This window comes from Pseudoliparis swirei, chromosome 9 (genome assembly GCF_029220125.1).
Source record: "Pseudoliparis swirei isolate HS2019 ecotype Mariana Trench chromosome 9, NWPU_hadal_v1, whole genome shotgun sequence".
NCBI classification, from domain to species: domain Eukaryota; kingdom Metazoa; phylum Chordata; class Actinopteri; order Perciformes; family Liparidae; genus Pseudoliparis; species Pseudoliparis swirei.
The window spans coordinates 14,693,093-14,710,448 of record NC_079396.1 but is presented as its reverse complement, the minus strand read 5'-3'; the positions used below and the strand labels follow the sequence as shown (position 1 = coordinate 14,710,448).

At 42.9% G+C, this 17,356-nt stretch overlaps 1 protein-coding gene across 1 annotated transcript; it reads left to right on the top strand.

Moving 5' to 3' along the window:
- Positions 1-1,018: 1,018 nt before the first annotated feature.
- LOC130199368 (protein Wnt-2b-A) lies at positions 1,019-13,903 on the top strand. Its single transcript, XM_056422804.1, has 5 exons — positions 1,019-1,265; positions 3,696-3,916; positions 7,240-7,517; positions 8,768-9,032; positions 11,927-13,903. The coding sequence occupies exons 1-5, from the start codon at positions 1,084-1,086 to the stop codon at positions 12,154-12,156; spliced, it is 1,176 nt and encodes a 391-aa protein (XP_056278779.1). The 5' UTR covers positions 1,019-1,083; the 3' UTR covers positions 12,157-13,903.
- Positions 13,904-17,356: the final 3,453 nt, after the last annotated feature.

Below are 17,356 nucleotides of genomic sequence, written 5' to 3'. Positions count from 1 at the left end.
GATATTAACATTAACGTCTTTGTGAATGGTGTATGTGGGGAATAGCTTGAGTATAAGAAATATAATCCTATACATATCCAGTGAATATGAATATGGTAATTTTTATGATAATGAATTGACAATGTATGTTACATCAAATATCTTGGTGAATACCATAGCCACTACAATAAATCTGTGGCTGCAATTAACAATTGCGTTTCCAACATACTGGTGTATGTAGGGTATTTTGTTGCACCCAATTATTGCATCATGCATCCAGAATGGAAAATACCCTTATAAAATATGAAAAAAAACCATTTTCGTGTGATTAAATTATCCAGTTTTACTGGGTTGTAAAATGAAGGCGCCATCATCAACTATAATAATTTGGTTACAGATGAACTACTCACATTCGGATCGTCTCAACAGCATCATCGCCCCTTAACTCCAGCAAAACACACACACACACACACACCTCCATCCATCCCTCTTTAACATGTCCTTCCTAGTCAAACTCTGTAACCCCTGCATCTGCCCAATGGGCGAGAGGAGCCGTCAGCGAGCCCTCCCTCATCTCTGTCTCTCTCTCTCCCCCCCCCCACACACTCCCCCACTCACTCCCAGCTCTGAGTCTGTCCACAGCGCACTGATAAAGGAGAGGTCCAGCGTAAGCATCCCAGCACACAGTCACAAAGTCGACAGAACTGCTGCGAGCCTCGTAACTCCCGACCTTTGCCTCCAGCTGTGATTCGGATCCTAATTCTGCCTCTGAACAACGCATACAATCAAGGATACGTGTCGGGGACCTGACTGGAGAGGTGAAAACAACGACACTTGTTGCTCGTCTGGTCAGGTAAACCTCCTGTCGGCAGCCAGAGGTGCTCAGTGGAGTCGGGCGCGCACATGGCACCCAAAACGCGCTCCTCACACTCCTGACAGTCGCGCTATTAATATGGAGCTACACACTGGATAAGGAGGCCTACCTTCTGAATGGGTGCTTAACCTACTTCACACCAAACCGTGTCTGTTAAAGCCCCCCCCCCCTACCCCCCCTCAAATCTTATATTTTTGGGAACTTTTCGTGGGTAAAGAAAGCGTCGAGTCATGTTGGGTTTAAACAGGATTCTGAGTCTCCGGGCCGCCCGGATTCGGAGCTGTGGCTCTCCGGGAGCCAAACTCTCACCCCGGTCCTCCTCATGCCACAACCCCGCTGCCAGTTCGAGGATTTACTGCGCGTGTCTGTTGCTCCTGCTGCTGGTGACGCCTCGGGTGGACTCTTCATGGTGGTGAGTACTGTCTGCATCACACCTACAGGCCCACCTGCCTTCCAAATTCTTTTGGAAGTAGCCGAAATTAGATTAAATTATTGCAATTATAAAATTAAACCAAGAGCCACACTGTATTAAGGGAATGAAATAGCACATGAACATCAATCATTGATGTTAATCATTTTAAATGGAGCTGGGACTACATTATCGTCTTTCAATAGAAACTTCAGGGATTTAAATTGCCAACGAATTTCAATTATGATGACCATGCTATTAACCATTTTCCATAAACAAAAGTAAAACCAGTTCCTAGTCATTTTAAGCAGCGATGTGTAGAGAGACAAGGCCATCGTGAGGTTTACGGGTCTGGTCATTTAGTATTGCCGACAGTGCTTTTCTCATCAATATTGCAACATTTTAAACGTTACCATTCTTGGTCTCTTTTGTATATTGTTGCAGCAAACCATCTAAACGCATTGCGGTTTATATATATATTTGTAAAATAGTTTCAAAGGCTATTATTTGTCACGAGTAAATGCATTGCCATGTGATTTGTTTGGGGAAACGACAGCAAAGAATTACTCAAATATATTTTTTTATGTCATCACTTAATTTAATTCAAAATGATTTGCTCCTGAAAAAAAAGAGTGAGAAACACGATGGAACATTAATAGAGAAAACAACCTCCTCCTTTTTACGAGTTTGTGAACTATTCAAGCGTCTTTAATATTTGTTCCTGAAATGCATGTTCCCTTCATGTCAGTTTGTTGGCCTGCCACATCGTGCCATAATAATAGAGCGATAAATGTAATTTATGTTGGCGCTGTTGGCCGAGCGCGTGTTCAGCAAAGGATGGGAACAAGCCAGAGCCGTCATTAATTCACCAGGTACCGCACGTGAGGCGCGCAAACTACTTCACTAAAATACCCCAAAAGCAGCCATCTAGAGCATAGGTGAGGGGTGAACAAAATATCTCATTGCCTGCACAATAACATACGTGGAAATGTTCATGTGTGTGAGTGTGTTTATGAGAGAAGTGTCTGTGTGTGGGCGGTATGGGGGTAATGGAATGCCTAATAGTTTGTGTATATTAAAAGCAGTTATGGGGAGTAGTGGGACCAGTGGGTGTAGAAGCTTTGGCTGGGCATTATTGGCTTTGAGGGGAATTTAGTGATGTGGATACAGTCTCTAACTGTTTATCATATTTCTGTGGGTGTACAATAAGTGATGATATGGACAGATCTGAGGCTTTAACTCGGAAATGGATGTGTCATGTTTGAGCCATTTGAGAAAGGTGTAAAAGCACAAGGAATGTCTCAAAGACATCATAACACATACATTGTCATGCAATTATTTGTGTACGATATAAAAGATTCCTGTAAGAAAATGATCAGATCATTATGTTTTTTAGTGTTTCTTGAAATCAAACAGGGTTTGAGATGGTGACAAGGCAGCAGGAGGTTGATGAAATATCAACTGAGTCATCAAAGTAAATAAAAGCCTTCCATTTGTGTCCCACATGTGATTCCTCTGTGATTCACAGTATCGTCGCAGGGCTTTACAGCGTGTTGTTTTAGACCTGTGGAGAATGATTTACTATCCTATTAAATCCACAAGTCCTCCTGACTGAGAGAAAATTAAGTGTGAATTGCTTCTCTGGCTTTTTCCTTTGATGAGCACTCTGTTCTTATTCCTCCTCTCTAATCCCACTCTGGGGACCAGAGAGCCTCCAGTCTCCATCCTCTCGTTCAACCTCGTAAAACACGACCACACAGCTTCACGCTCCCTGACCTCCATTCGCTGACCCGCCAAAACCCTGCAGCCAAGAGGTCTCATGCACACACGATTCGGTTCAGAGTCGTACTTTTGGGTGAACTCAACGCAGCGTTTATCTTGATAGGATACGTTAGTCTCTTTTATCAGGGCTGGGAGAAAGATTGGAGGCCTGCAAAAGAACTGTGAGTATAGTGAGCATGAGAGTGGACAGGTAGAAGACATGAGAGGAGTAAAGTGAGTAAATGGGGACTTAGTTTGACAGGGTTATTGGAGGCTCTGATTTGTGACGACATGATTTCAACTATTCCATTGGGAAACATTTGAACACACATACACACACAGGTCTTGTGGGGAGAGGTTAAGTGCTTATTTATTTGGAGAGCCGAGTAAATGGTTTCCACTCCCCTCCTGCTCGCAAACCTTAAACTGTTAAGTGTAGTGAACTCTGACTCACAGAGGACTGTTGCTGCAGCTCTCGTTCACACCACTCAACACCTTCGAGTGTGTGTGTGTATGAATCCACGTGTGCAAATCCCTGCTGTGTGAGGGCGCCTATGTGGACTAATTAATTTCAATATGCCATCAATCACTGCTGTGACTTTTGTATTCTTCATCGGAATCGTTTTTAATTCAAAACCACCGAGACATGTCTCGTGTCTATTGCGTTTTCAGGTACATTGGTGCGCTGGGGGCCCGTGTGATCTGCAACAACATCCCCGGCTTGGTGAATAAGCAGCGGCAACTCTGTCAGCGCCACCCGGACATTATGCAGGCCATCGGCGAGGGCACCAAAGAGTGGATCAGAGAGTGCCAGCACCAATTCAGACACCACCGCTGGAACTGCAGCACACTGGACCGCGACCACACCGTGTTCGGACGTGTCTTGCTACGGAGTAAGTCAATGGGTGTGTCTACATATCTTCCTGTCTAATTACTGATTGTGGCCAAAGAGTATAGAGATACTGAGTCTGAACCTGAGCCCCGTCTGCCACTATCTCACTCCTCAGTCTCGTCCTTTTTACTGCCTCTCTCTTCTTCTCTCTGTCCATCCCCGCTCACTCTGGTCTTTCTCCGATCTTTCCCTCTCACGTATGCTGGTGCTCCATGTTTATAGACGCTAATGGACTGTTGTAATGCCTTACGCCTCGTCAATAAACACACGGGCTTCGAGACGCAGGCTTGTCGTCATTTTGTTTTTCCACTCCTGCCAGACCTCTCTGCCGTGTAATATATTCATGCCTTAACACATATGCACATAGGGGCACAATTTGTAGACAGTGCATGCACACTTCCTCCGGATGACGGGTTCCATAACTGCACACTGTCTGAATCATGAATATTTATTGAATAATAGAGCGTCAGGGGGCTCTCCAGGAAAAACACCTGATGGGAAAGGTGTCCTCAGCCAGATGGCTATTTTGCATGAAAGATTAAATCATGACAGTTCTATAAATTGTCCATCACGCATTATTTTGCTCTAATAATGCAGTAGCCATTATATATAATTACAGCTGCATTACGAATGCAGGGCATGTACACAGTGATGCACCTGTAAGTCAGTGCTGCATGCAGTGCAATCCATGAAAAGAGTGCCTCTCTGGTGCTACATCATCGGGGGTATGGTTGTGATTATATTTTCTCTTGACTTTGTTGCTTTTGGAGCAAGGAAACAAGGTTAAGGCTTAATCTACAGTAGTTAATTGTAGTGAATCTGGATTCAGGTTGCATCAATAAAGCTGCTCGTCTCCACAGACTTAGTATCAGACGTGCTCCTGTGCCTCTTCCATTCATACTCAGCATGTGTGGGGGTTAACAATGCATGGAAAGAAACCGGAGATGTGGAGATACAGGCTTCATGTGTGGAGGGCAGGAATAAACAGTGGTGTAGATGTAAATATTTAGAGAGATATTCTTACTGACAAACAGCCCAGATTTGAATGATGGCCAGCAATACCTTCCTCCATCCTCCCCCACACATGCCGCCTCAACAGCACCTACTGCCCCCTTCTCCTCACCATAGAGATGAAGTCGGACATTCCAGTAAATATAGAGCAAGTAGGTCGGACCACACCAACTCACCCTCGGCTGGATCAGATTGTTTTCAGATATAAAAGTCCCCACCACCGTTATATATTTATTATCAGTACTATATCAGTTTTTGTGATGTTATTTTAAAGTGCTGTACTTCAGTGCAGTATTTCCCAATTCCGATAAGTAGGAAATATTCCTTCACTCATGTGTTCCTTTGCAGTACAGTGTTGTAAGTATTTAATGTTGTGATTAAACTAAAACAACGATGTGTGTGAGCGTGGTTAGAAGCAGAGACTGTGATCATGCATGTTTTGGAAGTGCTCAGAGACAACACCAACCATTATGTGCCCTGTGGAGACAGCTGATTTGATTAAAATAGAACCCAGGGCTGGCCGTTGGGACCTAAAAAGTAAATTTTCATTCAAGCTGACGCATGTCAGATGCGCATGAGATAGATGAATGAAAGGCACGGCTGAAAGGCATTTATGTTGACTAGGTCTAAAAATATGTTTGTCCTCTTAGAGGAGCTGACTTTCAATTTTTAGCAACCGTCTAAACATAATGAGTAATTGTGTGTTCAAAGTTGACATTTAAACCTGAAGGCTGTGTTAAAGAAAACCTTAAGTGGGGTCCAAAATAGAAAGAGTTCATCATCTGGGAGCATGAGTATGAGTTTTTTTGGATACCGATGTTTCTTGTATCTAAGTAAAAACAAGGCTTGCTACTGGCGCGACATGGAAAGCTTGCGTGGTTACCAAAAATATCAGGACTCATGCTCTGGTAACCAAAAAAAACTCCAACAGCAGACCCATAGTTTTTTTATTTATTTGTCATGTTTCACAGCGATGGTACCAGATGGTCGTCAGGGGGCCAGGCAGGTGAACACATCATTACGAGCCATGAACATTTCATTCAAATTCTATGACAGATGCTTAAATATCGGAAACAAAATGTTTGACGAATGACCTGAAAGACCAAATGACTGAACAAAAAAAAAGATTCTCATGAATAAAAGCTAACTCAACAACAAGGGTACAGTGCAGCACCCAGACAATGGACAGCATGTACATTTTGTAGTTCATCTTCATAAAAGGAAAACTTTCAGGCACATTTATTTGATATTTTTAATAATTATCATTGGAGGTTTTGGATACTTTGTACCCCCTCACCCAGAGACTACGAGCTAATGCTCGTGGAGTGGAGCACGAACACATGAGACCAGCTGATCAACTCAGACTGCAGCAGCTTTGTAGCATTTACATAACAATGGCTTTTCTCTCAATAACACTGCAGCACAGAGGCTGCTCTCCACACCTAGAGATATGACGTTAACAACACAGTGGAGCTCTCTGCTTACCGTAAGATTCCCAGAGATTCCCAGTTGGACTTTTTTATGTACAGTGTAATTAAAATATACAGCTTTCAGTAGTTTTACTTCACATAAAGCTTCATTCATACAGAAGATGAGTTTACTCAGTGGACACATTTGAATCTCATTTCAGGGGCATCATTTTTTTAAATCTGAAACAGCATTTGAGTTGTTTTAACTTTGAGAACAGAGGCTCCAAGTGAAAAACACATTTGTCTGTTAGTCCGGGACTAAAGATGGGCAAGATCTTCTGCCTCTGGCTGTTGTCTTTTGAGGTATTCACTCCCTGGGGCGCTACAAAAAGCAACTGCGACTAAACACTATATCTAATTCTCTATGTGTCTTTGGCCACACAATAGATGACTCATATTCTAAGGAACTAAAGAGACCAGAGAAGCACAGCAATAGTAGAAAATGCTGTCATGACATCACCCTGGTGCTGATTAATGGGGTATCACTGTGTCTGTATTTAAACAATTTATGTGAGCAGAGGAGAGCCCCGCAGCTGGGATTATTTCCATGATAATATTTAAACAGAGCTGTCCTATACTTCACATCAGGCCTGATATGCCCCCGTCAGCTGCACCCTCATGTTCTGATGGCTCCCGCCCAGGCCTGGTCATGGCATTAAGTGTATCTGTGCATACATGGGGTACACAGTTGTAGGTATTTAGGTTGTAGACCCATCTATTGTATAGCATGATATCAGTAACTATAATTTCTGTATTCAACAATATATTGTAATATTTCCACCTCTAGCTCAGTGAAATACTCTGGGTTAATATTGTGTGCTTTCTCTCTGTCTCTCTTTCTCAGGCAGTCGTGAAGCAGCATTCGTCTACGCCATCTCCTCAGCCGGAGTGGTGTATGCGCTTACTCGCGCCTGCAGCCAGGGGGAGCTGAAAACGTGTAACTGCGACCCGCACAAGCGAGGACGGGCTAGCGACGAGAGAGGAGAGTTTGACTGGGGTGGCTGTAGCGATAACATCAACTATGGGATAAAGTTTGCCAAAGCCTTCATCGATGCCAAAGAGAGGACAGTCCGAGACGCACGGGCACTCATGAACCTACATAACAACCGCTGTGGCAGAACAGTAAGTGTGCAATTAGAGCGGCATCTATGAACCCAAATCACAAAAACGATTATCACTTACATCGAGTAATATATCTTGCTGTGCAGGTTTTCTTGTGTTATTTGCTTGGGATTTGATAAATCTGCATCTTTGACCATTTACACCTGGTATTAACGCGCAATCCTTTTCTGGCAATTCTATGTTGGTCATGATAATCGGTGTTTGCATTTAAACGTGTTATTGAGTGTTCTTGTTATCAAAATTCCACCTGCACTGTTATCACATCTCCATCATGACGTAGGTGGAGCCGACCAACTAGCGGATGCAGAGTTAGGTGACCCTTCAACTTGTTGGAGAGATTCTTTTCTCACCAACGCAGACAAACTGTACAGAGCGCATTCACACCTGGCGGGGAGCCAATATCAATACAATAATATTCCAAATTACAATGCACACTCAGTGCATTTTAGGGCCGTCCATTTCAATTTTAATTTCAAACTACAGCTTGAATGTGTAAAAAGATTAAATATTCATATTTAATCTGTACCTGTAACATTGTCAATGCATAAGTGTTCACAGGTCGTACCCTGTTCTCCTCCAATGCTAGGACATAGGACAAGCTACCTAGGATTGAGTCGGATTGGTTTCATTAAGAACTTGATTAATTTTTTTTGAAAAGGTGACAGACTTGCATTTACACCTTGCGTTGACATGTGTTCTTCTACAGATACAATCCCCAGTTACAGAACGCATGTTAATAGAAAGTTTAAATTGGATTTTAGATTTTTTTGTCGCCAGCCCAATGTCGTTAAAAGGAATTTAGTCTTTGGTGCTCGAAGCGATAACTGTTTTAGAGAACAGCAACATATCTTTCCAGGAAGTGTCTCCATATCTCTGGGTAATCCAGGGACTTCACTGTCAACAGTTTAGGGACTATTAGTAGCTCAGATGAAACCGTTCATTAAGATCTGTGGATCATCAGGTCAATCCTTTTTGTAATATTTCAATGCTTTGAGCACTTCAAACAAAAATCCTTTTACCTCCATTGTCTTGCAGTGGAGGCAGAAATCTCAGAGGTGGATATCTATCTTGAAACCTTGGCAGATGAAACCAAATATTACCTACAAGACTAGATACCACTAGAGCATTAGGTGAGAAATGTGTTTTTATTAAATTAGGTTAAATCCTTATGCCTTCACGTTGCATTTACAGAACATGTCAAACCAATTGTCAAGACGGCTAAATACATACACATCTCTGTCTGTTTTTAGGCAGTGAAGCGGTTCATGAAGCTGGAGTGTAAATGCCACGGTGTTAGTGGCTCTTGCACACTGCGGACATGTTGGATGGCCATGGCAGACTTCAGGAAGACCGGTGACTACCTGAGGAGGAAATACAACGGGGCCATCGAGGTGACGATGAATCAGGATGGGACAGGCTTCGCCGTAGCTAACAAAGCCTTCAGGAAGGCCACCAAGAACGACCTGGTGTACTTTGAGAGCTCTCCGGATTACTGTCTACAAGACAAAACAGCAGGTGAGACGGCAAAAAGAGAGAAGAAGAAGGTGGACTGGATTGAAAGACGAAGAAAGGCAGTTTCTCATGGGCGTTGATGGATTGTCTCGACTGTGTTATGTTTTAGGGGTGTTAAGTGTATGTTGTGTGTATGTTCATGCATGACTAGTGTGTTTGTGTGTGTCTCTGTGTGTGTGTGTGTGTGTGTGTGTGTAATGGTAGTCAGATAACACAGCAGGACCTCTGTGTGATGTCAGTGGAAGCTAATATCCTTGTACCCTGGGGACATTCTGTGACCACCTGACCTCTATCAGTCTCTGTCAACATACACACACACACAAATACACACATACATACACATATACACACACCACTATGGTCAGTGTACATGTTATGACTGTTTCTGATTGGTTGCTTGATGGATGAAAGCTGTCAGACCAACTTTTACAATAGTTGATATCAACAGCTCCATCACTCAGAAGCTCTGTCCAGCTCTTCCTCGCTCCTTTTGTCTGACCGTTCTCTTGGTCCCTTCGTCCATCCTCCCCCTCTTTCTCACCTTCCCATTGGAATCCACAGCCTAGGGACACAAGCAGCTAATTTAAAAAAAAAAAAAATCACTTCTTTCTGTCTGTCACAGTCTCTCCCTCTCTGTCTGTCTGAACTAAGCATAGCTGGAGGGCAGAGTGGGCCTCAGAGTGTGAGAGCCTGTCTGTCTGTCACGCTCCACTGTCCATTTAACCCTCACACGCAGATGCATGCACACACACACACATACAGAAAGTGGCTTCAAAGGGAGCAATGGCTTGGGAAAGGCAGTGTAACTATAGGCCACTCTACCAACACTGCATAGTTGTGTGTGTGGGTCTGTTGTTCTATGGGCAGCTTGTTGTGATAGGTAGCAGTTCAAACAGGGAGCTTCTCACACGAAACACCAGCTAATCTCTGTGGGGATGACATTCACATAAGACACAGACAATATGCCACTGCATCAGGTAATATCCAGAATGCTAAACACTACTAATACACTCAACATTGGTGATGCCACTGCCGGTCCAACAATGGATCTGGAAAGCTAATGTGAAACTATGACATTTGTAATAATCCAAATTACTAAAGGTGCAGCCTGGAACATGAACTTGTTTACAGTATATCCTCAACTCTATTGGACTCCTCTAGAAAGAGATGGTGATGTGTTGAGTAGGGTTTTTCTATTTAGTATTTTTGTTTTTAGATGCTGAAGGCTGCTAAGGGTTATGCTGTCGCATCATATATTTAAAACCATAATTCTAAGTACCTGAGTGGCAGATATCTGCAATATCTCTCACTTGGTAAAAAGAAAGACAGATGTTTCAACAAAATGCTGGCAACATGGCTGCAAAGTAGGGTTGCATAATTCATTGTAATTGTGTCAAAATCTTAATATGGCCAACAGTAACTTTCAAACTGAAGGAGTCGAAATGTGTGTATCGAAATAACATTTAGAATGAAATAATGTTGTGCTGCAGAGATGGCCTACACATATTCACTTGTTCTTGTTATTTGCTACAGATCCACAGAAAAAATATATCATAAGCTTTTCTTGGTTTTCAATGAAAATGAGAATAATTAGGATAATGGTAATTGAAATGTCCCTCTAATACGCCAAATCATATTACCATTGAAATTAACTCAAAATAATCACAATTAGATTGTTCTCCCAAAATTGTTCAATTTAAAATGGATCAATTCATAGTTTATATATATATATACATTACCGTTCAAAAGTTTGGGATCACCCAGACAATTTTGTGTCTTCCATGAAAAATCACACTTTTATTTATCAAATGAATATAAAATATAGTCAAGACATTGACAAGGTTAGAAATAATGATTAATATTTGAAATATTAATTTTGTTCTTCAAACTTCAAGCTCAAAGGAAGGCCAGTTGTATAGCTTATATCACCAGCATAACTGTTTTCAGCTGTGCTAACATAATTGCACAAGGGTTTTCTAATCAGATATTAGTCTTTTAAGGCGATTAGCAAACACAATGTACCATTAGAACACTGGAGTGATCGTTGATGGAAATGGGCCTCTATACACCTCTGGAGATATTTCATTAGAAACCAGACGTTTCCACCTAAAATAGTCATTTACCACATTAACAATGTAGAGAGTGTATTTCTGATTAATTTAATGTTATCTTTATTGAAAAAACAGTGCTTTTCTTTGAAAAATAAAGTCATTTCTAAGTGATCCCAAACTTTTGAACGGTAGTGTATATATATATATATATATGTGTGTTTTTATTTGTAAACAAAGTGCTCCAAATAAGTAGCACAGCAAACACAACTGATTTAAACTGTTTAAATTGTGTGACTGAACCCTCTTGGTATGATGCCTGGACACTCACAAGTCAACCTACAGTAGTTGAATGGTGGGCTATCAAGATGGTGAGGGAGACTACTTCGTCACTCCCACAGAGTTTATACTTTCTATGGTTACGTGAGAATGCCACAGTTCATTTCAGCGCCCAGTTAGCACCCAGGTAGCGCCAGGTTAGCGCGGCCATAAAAAAATGTGAAATGTAAAATCTTCAAATGGCTTGCTGTGTCCAGCCAACAGTACAAAAATACAGATATTCAATTTCAGCAATTATTTACCATTGAGAAGCTCATGAGATTTCAGTTTTTTTCAGCTTGAAAAATTAAGCTTTGAATGGATTGTCAAACGAGTTGCAGATTCATGTTTATTTGATCGACTAATCGATGAATTAACTAAACATTTAAGGACTTTGGCTTTCTATCGAAATGACCCACCAGTTGTTTATAGTAGAATAATTGTCAGAGAAGTAAAATATAAAAGACCAGAAACTAACTTTTGTTCACTTTGAGCTTTTATTGTTGACTAACTCTTTTGTGCTCTGTGCAGGCTCCCTGGGCACGGCTGGGCGGGTCTGCAATAAGACATCACGCGGCACGGATGGCTGTGAGGTCATGTGCTGTGGGCGGGGCTATGACACCACGAGAGTCAAGCAAATCACTAAGTGCGAGTGCAAGTTCAAATGGTGCTGCGCTGTGGAGTGTAAGGACTGTGAGGAAGCTGTGGACATACATACGTGCAAAGCTCCCAAGCGAGCTGAATGGTTGGATCAGACCTGAGGACGCGCCCCCTCTGCCCCCTCCAATGCAAACCCACCCCTTTCCCCTTTTCGGGACATCCTGTGGAACATGGCCTTCTGGGAAAGTTTGTTCGAAAGTGCTCTGCATCTCTGCCCTCCCTTGCCCCAACCTCGGTTCATCATTGCATGGCTTTTCTACCTGTTTCTGTGAAAGCACTATAGTTCAGGCCCCATCAATATGAATTAAAACCCATTAGCCCCTTTTTATGAATGGCCCTGTGACTGAACTGCTGGGATCATATGAACGGTGAAACCAGTGAACCGGTTGGGGTTACGGTGGATTGGACTTGTATGGAAGATTCAGTCCAGACGGTCTTTTTTCTAGCGTGTGGCACTGGGTTAAAATGGTTAGTTGCTTTCCTGATGCTTTAAGACCCATTTTTACATTAACTGAGCCTCAAAACGTATCCAGTATTATTACAACATCATATACTCACATTATGTTCTTTTTTTGGGGAGGAAAATAGACTGTTATCCACCAAATACTTGGTTGGACTTTGGGAAGTAGCTTGACAAGTGCACTTTGAGAAGTGGACATCGAAGCATAAATGTGGCCCTGTGTGGCCCAACAGAAGTCCAGGCAGAGGACTAGCAGAGGACAAGAAGATGGACACTAGATGAATAAATGGACAGATGCATCATTGGGACTTTGAATGCAACTGTAAAAAAACAAAAGACAAAAAAGCAGTTTAAAGTGATTTATTTAAAATGTAAAGTGTTGTTTCATTTCTCATCTGCGGATGAGAATGCACTACATCGACTGACACGAGGAAAGAGAAGAGCACTCCAATTATTATGATTATACAGTGTACTCTAGTTTTCAGTATATAAGATGACAAACTGCCAACATCAGACACATTTCACGTCTCTCCTCTCCAGCTTGCTTGTATAACATTGTGTATATTGCCTTATCAAAACAGATGTTCATATGAAATATATGGTGCATTACTATGACACTGGAATGGTTTTTTTTGTTCAGACAGACAAACAGAGGTTTAAGGGAATAAAGAGACTCGATACAGACAGAGCAGAACTAATCAGTGTGACCGAGCAGTATAGTGAGTAAGTTCCTGTTTTACGGCTGTCAAAACCTGCCATGTTATTCTCATCACACACACACACACATGCACACACGCACACACACACGCACGCACACACACACACACACACACGCACACAAACCCTTGGTCCTCACCAGCATGAGTTGAGAGACACTGGGGCAGTGATAATAATACAATCTATGTTGGTAACAAAGGCTGATTATATGTGAGTTGGGGTGGGGTGTGTTATATCAGTCAAGGGGGGAAGTGTTTGATTAAAGGCCCAACCTAAACCTCAACCCCTTGCTGGCCTCATCCCATCCCTTGCTATGTGGAATTCCAGGTGGGTCCCAGGCTAATGACTAGATGGCTATAATTACCCAGGGCTGTTGATAGCTGGTGATTGGACATGGTCGTGCCACAGAGGACCTAGTGTGGGCTCCTGCTGGGACCACATTTAATCAAAGGCTTCTTGGCCGGCTTATCAAAGGGAATACTTTCCAGCAATCTTCTCTGCCTCGGCCCCCTCTGCTATCCAGACTCTCAGTCCAGTTCAGTCTCTGTTGCATTCGAGCCCAGAGACTCCCGTTGACGTGAATTCAAAGGGATATTGCACATCAGTACAAACTTAAGGGAAAAAGTGGCATGTAAACAAAAATAATAAAATAACAATTCATTGCTATTTTACGAAGCAAAATATACTTCTTTTCTGTCAGGTTAAAACCCTGCATGCTGGTCAATATGTGTCCCAGTGGTAAGATCCCCCCTCCTTGCCCAGACTTGGGACAGGATGCAGCCATGTTGAGGCGTCTGCCCTGGAGAGACCTGGATGCAGGAGGCAGACACAAGTGCAGATATGCCAGCTAAAATGAACATACAAATTGCTTTTCTGTGTCTATTCAATCAACACATTCTCCTCATCTGTTGTTGCTTTTAATCCAAGTTTGTAACTATGATTCACTTTGCAGTCTACCAACTGTCCAAAAAAGAGCCCTCAACATCCTAGGTCTTTGAATAGCCACTGGAGGACCATATTGTGAGATAAGATAAGCTTCATTATCCCTCAAGGTAATATTATCAAGCAATTCCATTCATTGAAACTGTTCTCATGCCAACTTACTGTGGGAGAGTCTCTCCGTGTCCTGGATGCCAGACTGAAAGACTCTTGCAGTTTCACAGACAAATCCGTCTTTACAGCTGGCAAGTGGAGCCAAAGGCACATAAATGGCATCAAGCAACACAGGAGGAGGTTAACTTGGATACTGTTTGTAAGTCAATAGATCTGATTGCAATTTTATTATTGGCTATGATATTATTGCACTCCCCAAGTTAATAACTGAGATCTGGGAACAAAAGTGGCACTAATAAGATGATCTTACGGGTTTTAAACAAACCCCAGGCGAGCCACTGTTATTTGGAAAATAAAATAATGGCCAACAGTAAAATGATCACCTCCCCTTTGTGAGCATCCATTGCAGTTTACAGACAGTTTGTAGTTCAATTTCACTTGCTGCACTTGCGACAGTTGTGCGGACACAGGTTTTCTTTGTCATGGGGAATTATTTCGGACATTATGGGAGCGATCACATTTGGTCTTGTTGGTTGGTCTGTAATGAATGTCTTGACTGCTTGTATTCATTGCCCCATTGCAGAAATGTCATCCCTGGTTTTAGATCAGATATTCACTTTGTGGGTAAGACCCCAGGCCCATGTTGTAATTAACCAGAATCATCCTTTAATAACCAAGGCCAAGTAATTAGACTAAGACCAGATCACGGGCACAAGTATTTCAGATCTAACTGCGACAGCTGAGCTTAAATATGTATTGTTGAAATGAAATGTAAAAGGTTGCCCCCCAGGCTGTATGACAAAAGATCATCTAAAACATGCGTTTCCTGTTTCAGTGTGATCTCCAGCTGGCTCTGGCAGTTTCGCAGGATGTGCTCGATCGGCCAACAGAAACACTGCACAGGGTTTGACAATAGAGAAGTTATTCCTAAGTACATGTACTATCAAACACAGTTTTTAGTTTGTGGTCGCGATGATCTATATTGATATATTACCTGCATCCAAGCCGAGATGTCATGTCCTTTTTCTGGACCGAGTGCGAGGCAACGTCGTCGAACGTAAACGTCATGTGACCGTACCGTTACACTGACACACGCACTGTGCTGTATCTTTAGTTACACATGCAGCCCAATCATTTATTGAACCCATCACAGTTATTGTCCACCACTTCCATACTCTGTCTCACTCTTGACTCTCCCTGTGTCTCGGTAGTGACAATTACACGGATTAGTTCAGACTCATGTCCAGGCGGTAATGCATGTCAGCCTCAGATCTGGTTGGCAAATGACACCCACCCTGAGAATAGAGGATAAACCACACTTTGATTACGTACACAAACATGCATGCAGACACACACACACAAACACACACAAACACAACAGAGCCCACTATCTAGACTTTGACTAGACTTTAAAATCTAAAATCCATCTTGGACTGCGAGATAGAAAAAAAGAAGAGGTGTGAGACAGTGCGGAGGAAGAGTCATGTGGAGGGATGAAGGGGAGTGAGAACTGTATCGGGTTACCTAGAGACCTGGCAGGCATGTTTATCAGCAGATTTGAATCTGAGCTGAAAGAACTGCGATCCCCACAATTCATCATCATTACTCGCCTCCCCTGCCACATCCCTCTAACCGCCGCCCTCCACCGCTCTCCTGCTCCTTGTCTCTGATACAGGCTTCTCCCAGAGACCCCACCAACAGTTGCCCTATAACATTCACCTTGGGGTGGTCCGGGTGTCAGCCATGTGATCTGTTTCGCACACATATTCACGTGTACATACCTGCAGGCTAGGATGGGACCCCCTTAGTGCCCCCTGAGCTCAGCTATCACCTGTCTAGTAAAGTCCTCGGTATGTTCCCAAGCCTTTCTACTCTGTCACTCACTGTTTGTGATCAGAAAGTACATACAAGTGTGTGTGTGTGTGTGTGTGTGTGTCGTGGCATGAGTTCACCTCCAGGGCCAGTAGAAGTTAGGTCCTTTTCCCCCTGGAGATTGGAGGGGGAGTCTGGTTGAGGTCAAGGGTCATAAAGTGTAAGTGTATCAACAGAGAACCTTCGGCACTATGAACGACCACCACTGATCCATCGCCTGTTGACACTTCCTAAACATTAACTTGCTCATGTAGCGAAGCTATTTTCTGGCTATCCAGCAAATAAGTGAATTAATTAAAATGAAGAATACCTGTGCAGATTTATTTGGGAGCTCAGACTGCCAGGTACCCAGTGGTGGACGGAGAGGGAGAGAAAGTATAGGTATGGGGGGAAAATAGGTTTATGATGTAAAGCACATATCTCCTGAGCCTTAACTGCTCCCTTTACTCAGCATTTTCTATAATGCTTCATAGTAACACATTTTGATCAATCACCTCTGTACTATCACAGCAACAGCTCCAGCTCTCTTTTCCAAGTAACTCATAACATCAATTCTTTGATTGGTATTAAACTGGAATTTTCCCAACAGTTCCCCTTCATTGGCGGAGGAGTATTTCAGAACTCATTCATCGTTGCATGTAAAATATTTCCGGTGCTCCAACTACCAACACATCTCATGCAGGTGATGCAGGTGAACCTCTGAATTGTCCACGAGTAGAACGCCAATGTGACCTCACACCGCACCAATTTGTCATCCCCAATTCATCTTTGATATAATTAACTTGCTGCTCGGCCACAAGTCAAGCTTAGCGCTGGATAGCGGCCTGCAGTCTGCCTCACAGACAGCCACCAAGGAGTGCTGGTGCTGAGCCTGACTCGGACATTTAAGACAGTTACTCGCAGTGAATTCTTAACCCTACAAGGTGTGTGTGGGCTGTTCGGTGACGAGGTTTGCGTACGCGCGTGACAGTGAGAGTGTGTTTATCTCCCTCACTGTGTGGGAATTTAGAGACACACCTCGCAAGGCACAAACAACAGTGACCTGGAAAAATAGTCGAAATTCCACCAACATACCAAAGAATCTGGGGGTTTGGGCTGACAATACATACGAAACCCCCCCCACACACACACACACACACACACACACATACACACACACACACAGAGCGAGACAGAGGTGTGGGAAACAGGAGAGATAC

What these genes read in the sequence shown, in the direction of transcription:
- LOC130199368 (XM_056422804.1), top strand. Translation starts at nt 1,084, where the DNA reads ATGTTGGGTTTAAACAGGATTCTGAGTCTCCGGGCCGCCCGGATTCGG. An exon ending in CGGGTGGACTCTTCATGGTG is followed by an intron (nt 1,266 to 3,695) that starts GTGAGTACTGTC and finishes TTGCGTTTTCAG; the next exon opens with GTACATTGGTGCGCTGGGGG. An exon ending in ACAACCGCTGTGGCAGAACA is followed by an intron (nt 7,518 to 8,767) that starts GTAAGTGTGCAA and finishes GTCTGTTTTTAG; the next exon opens with GCAGTGAAGCGGTTCATGAA.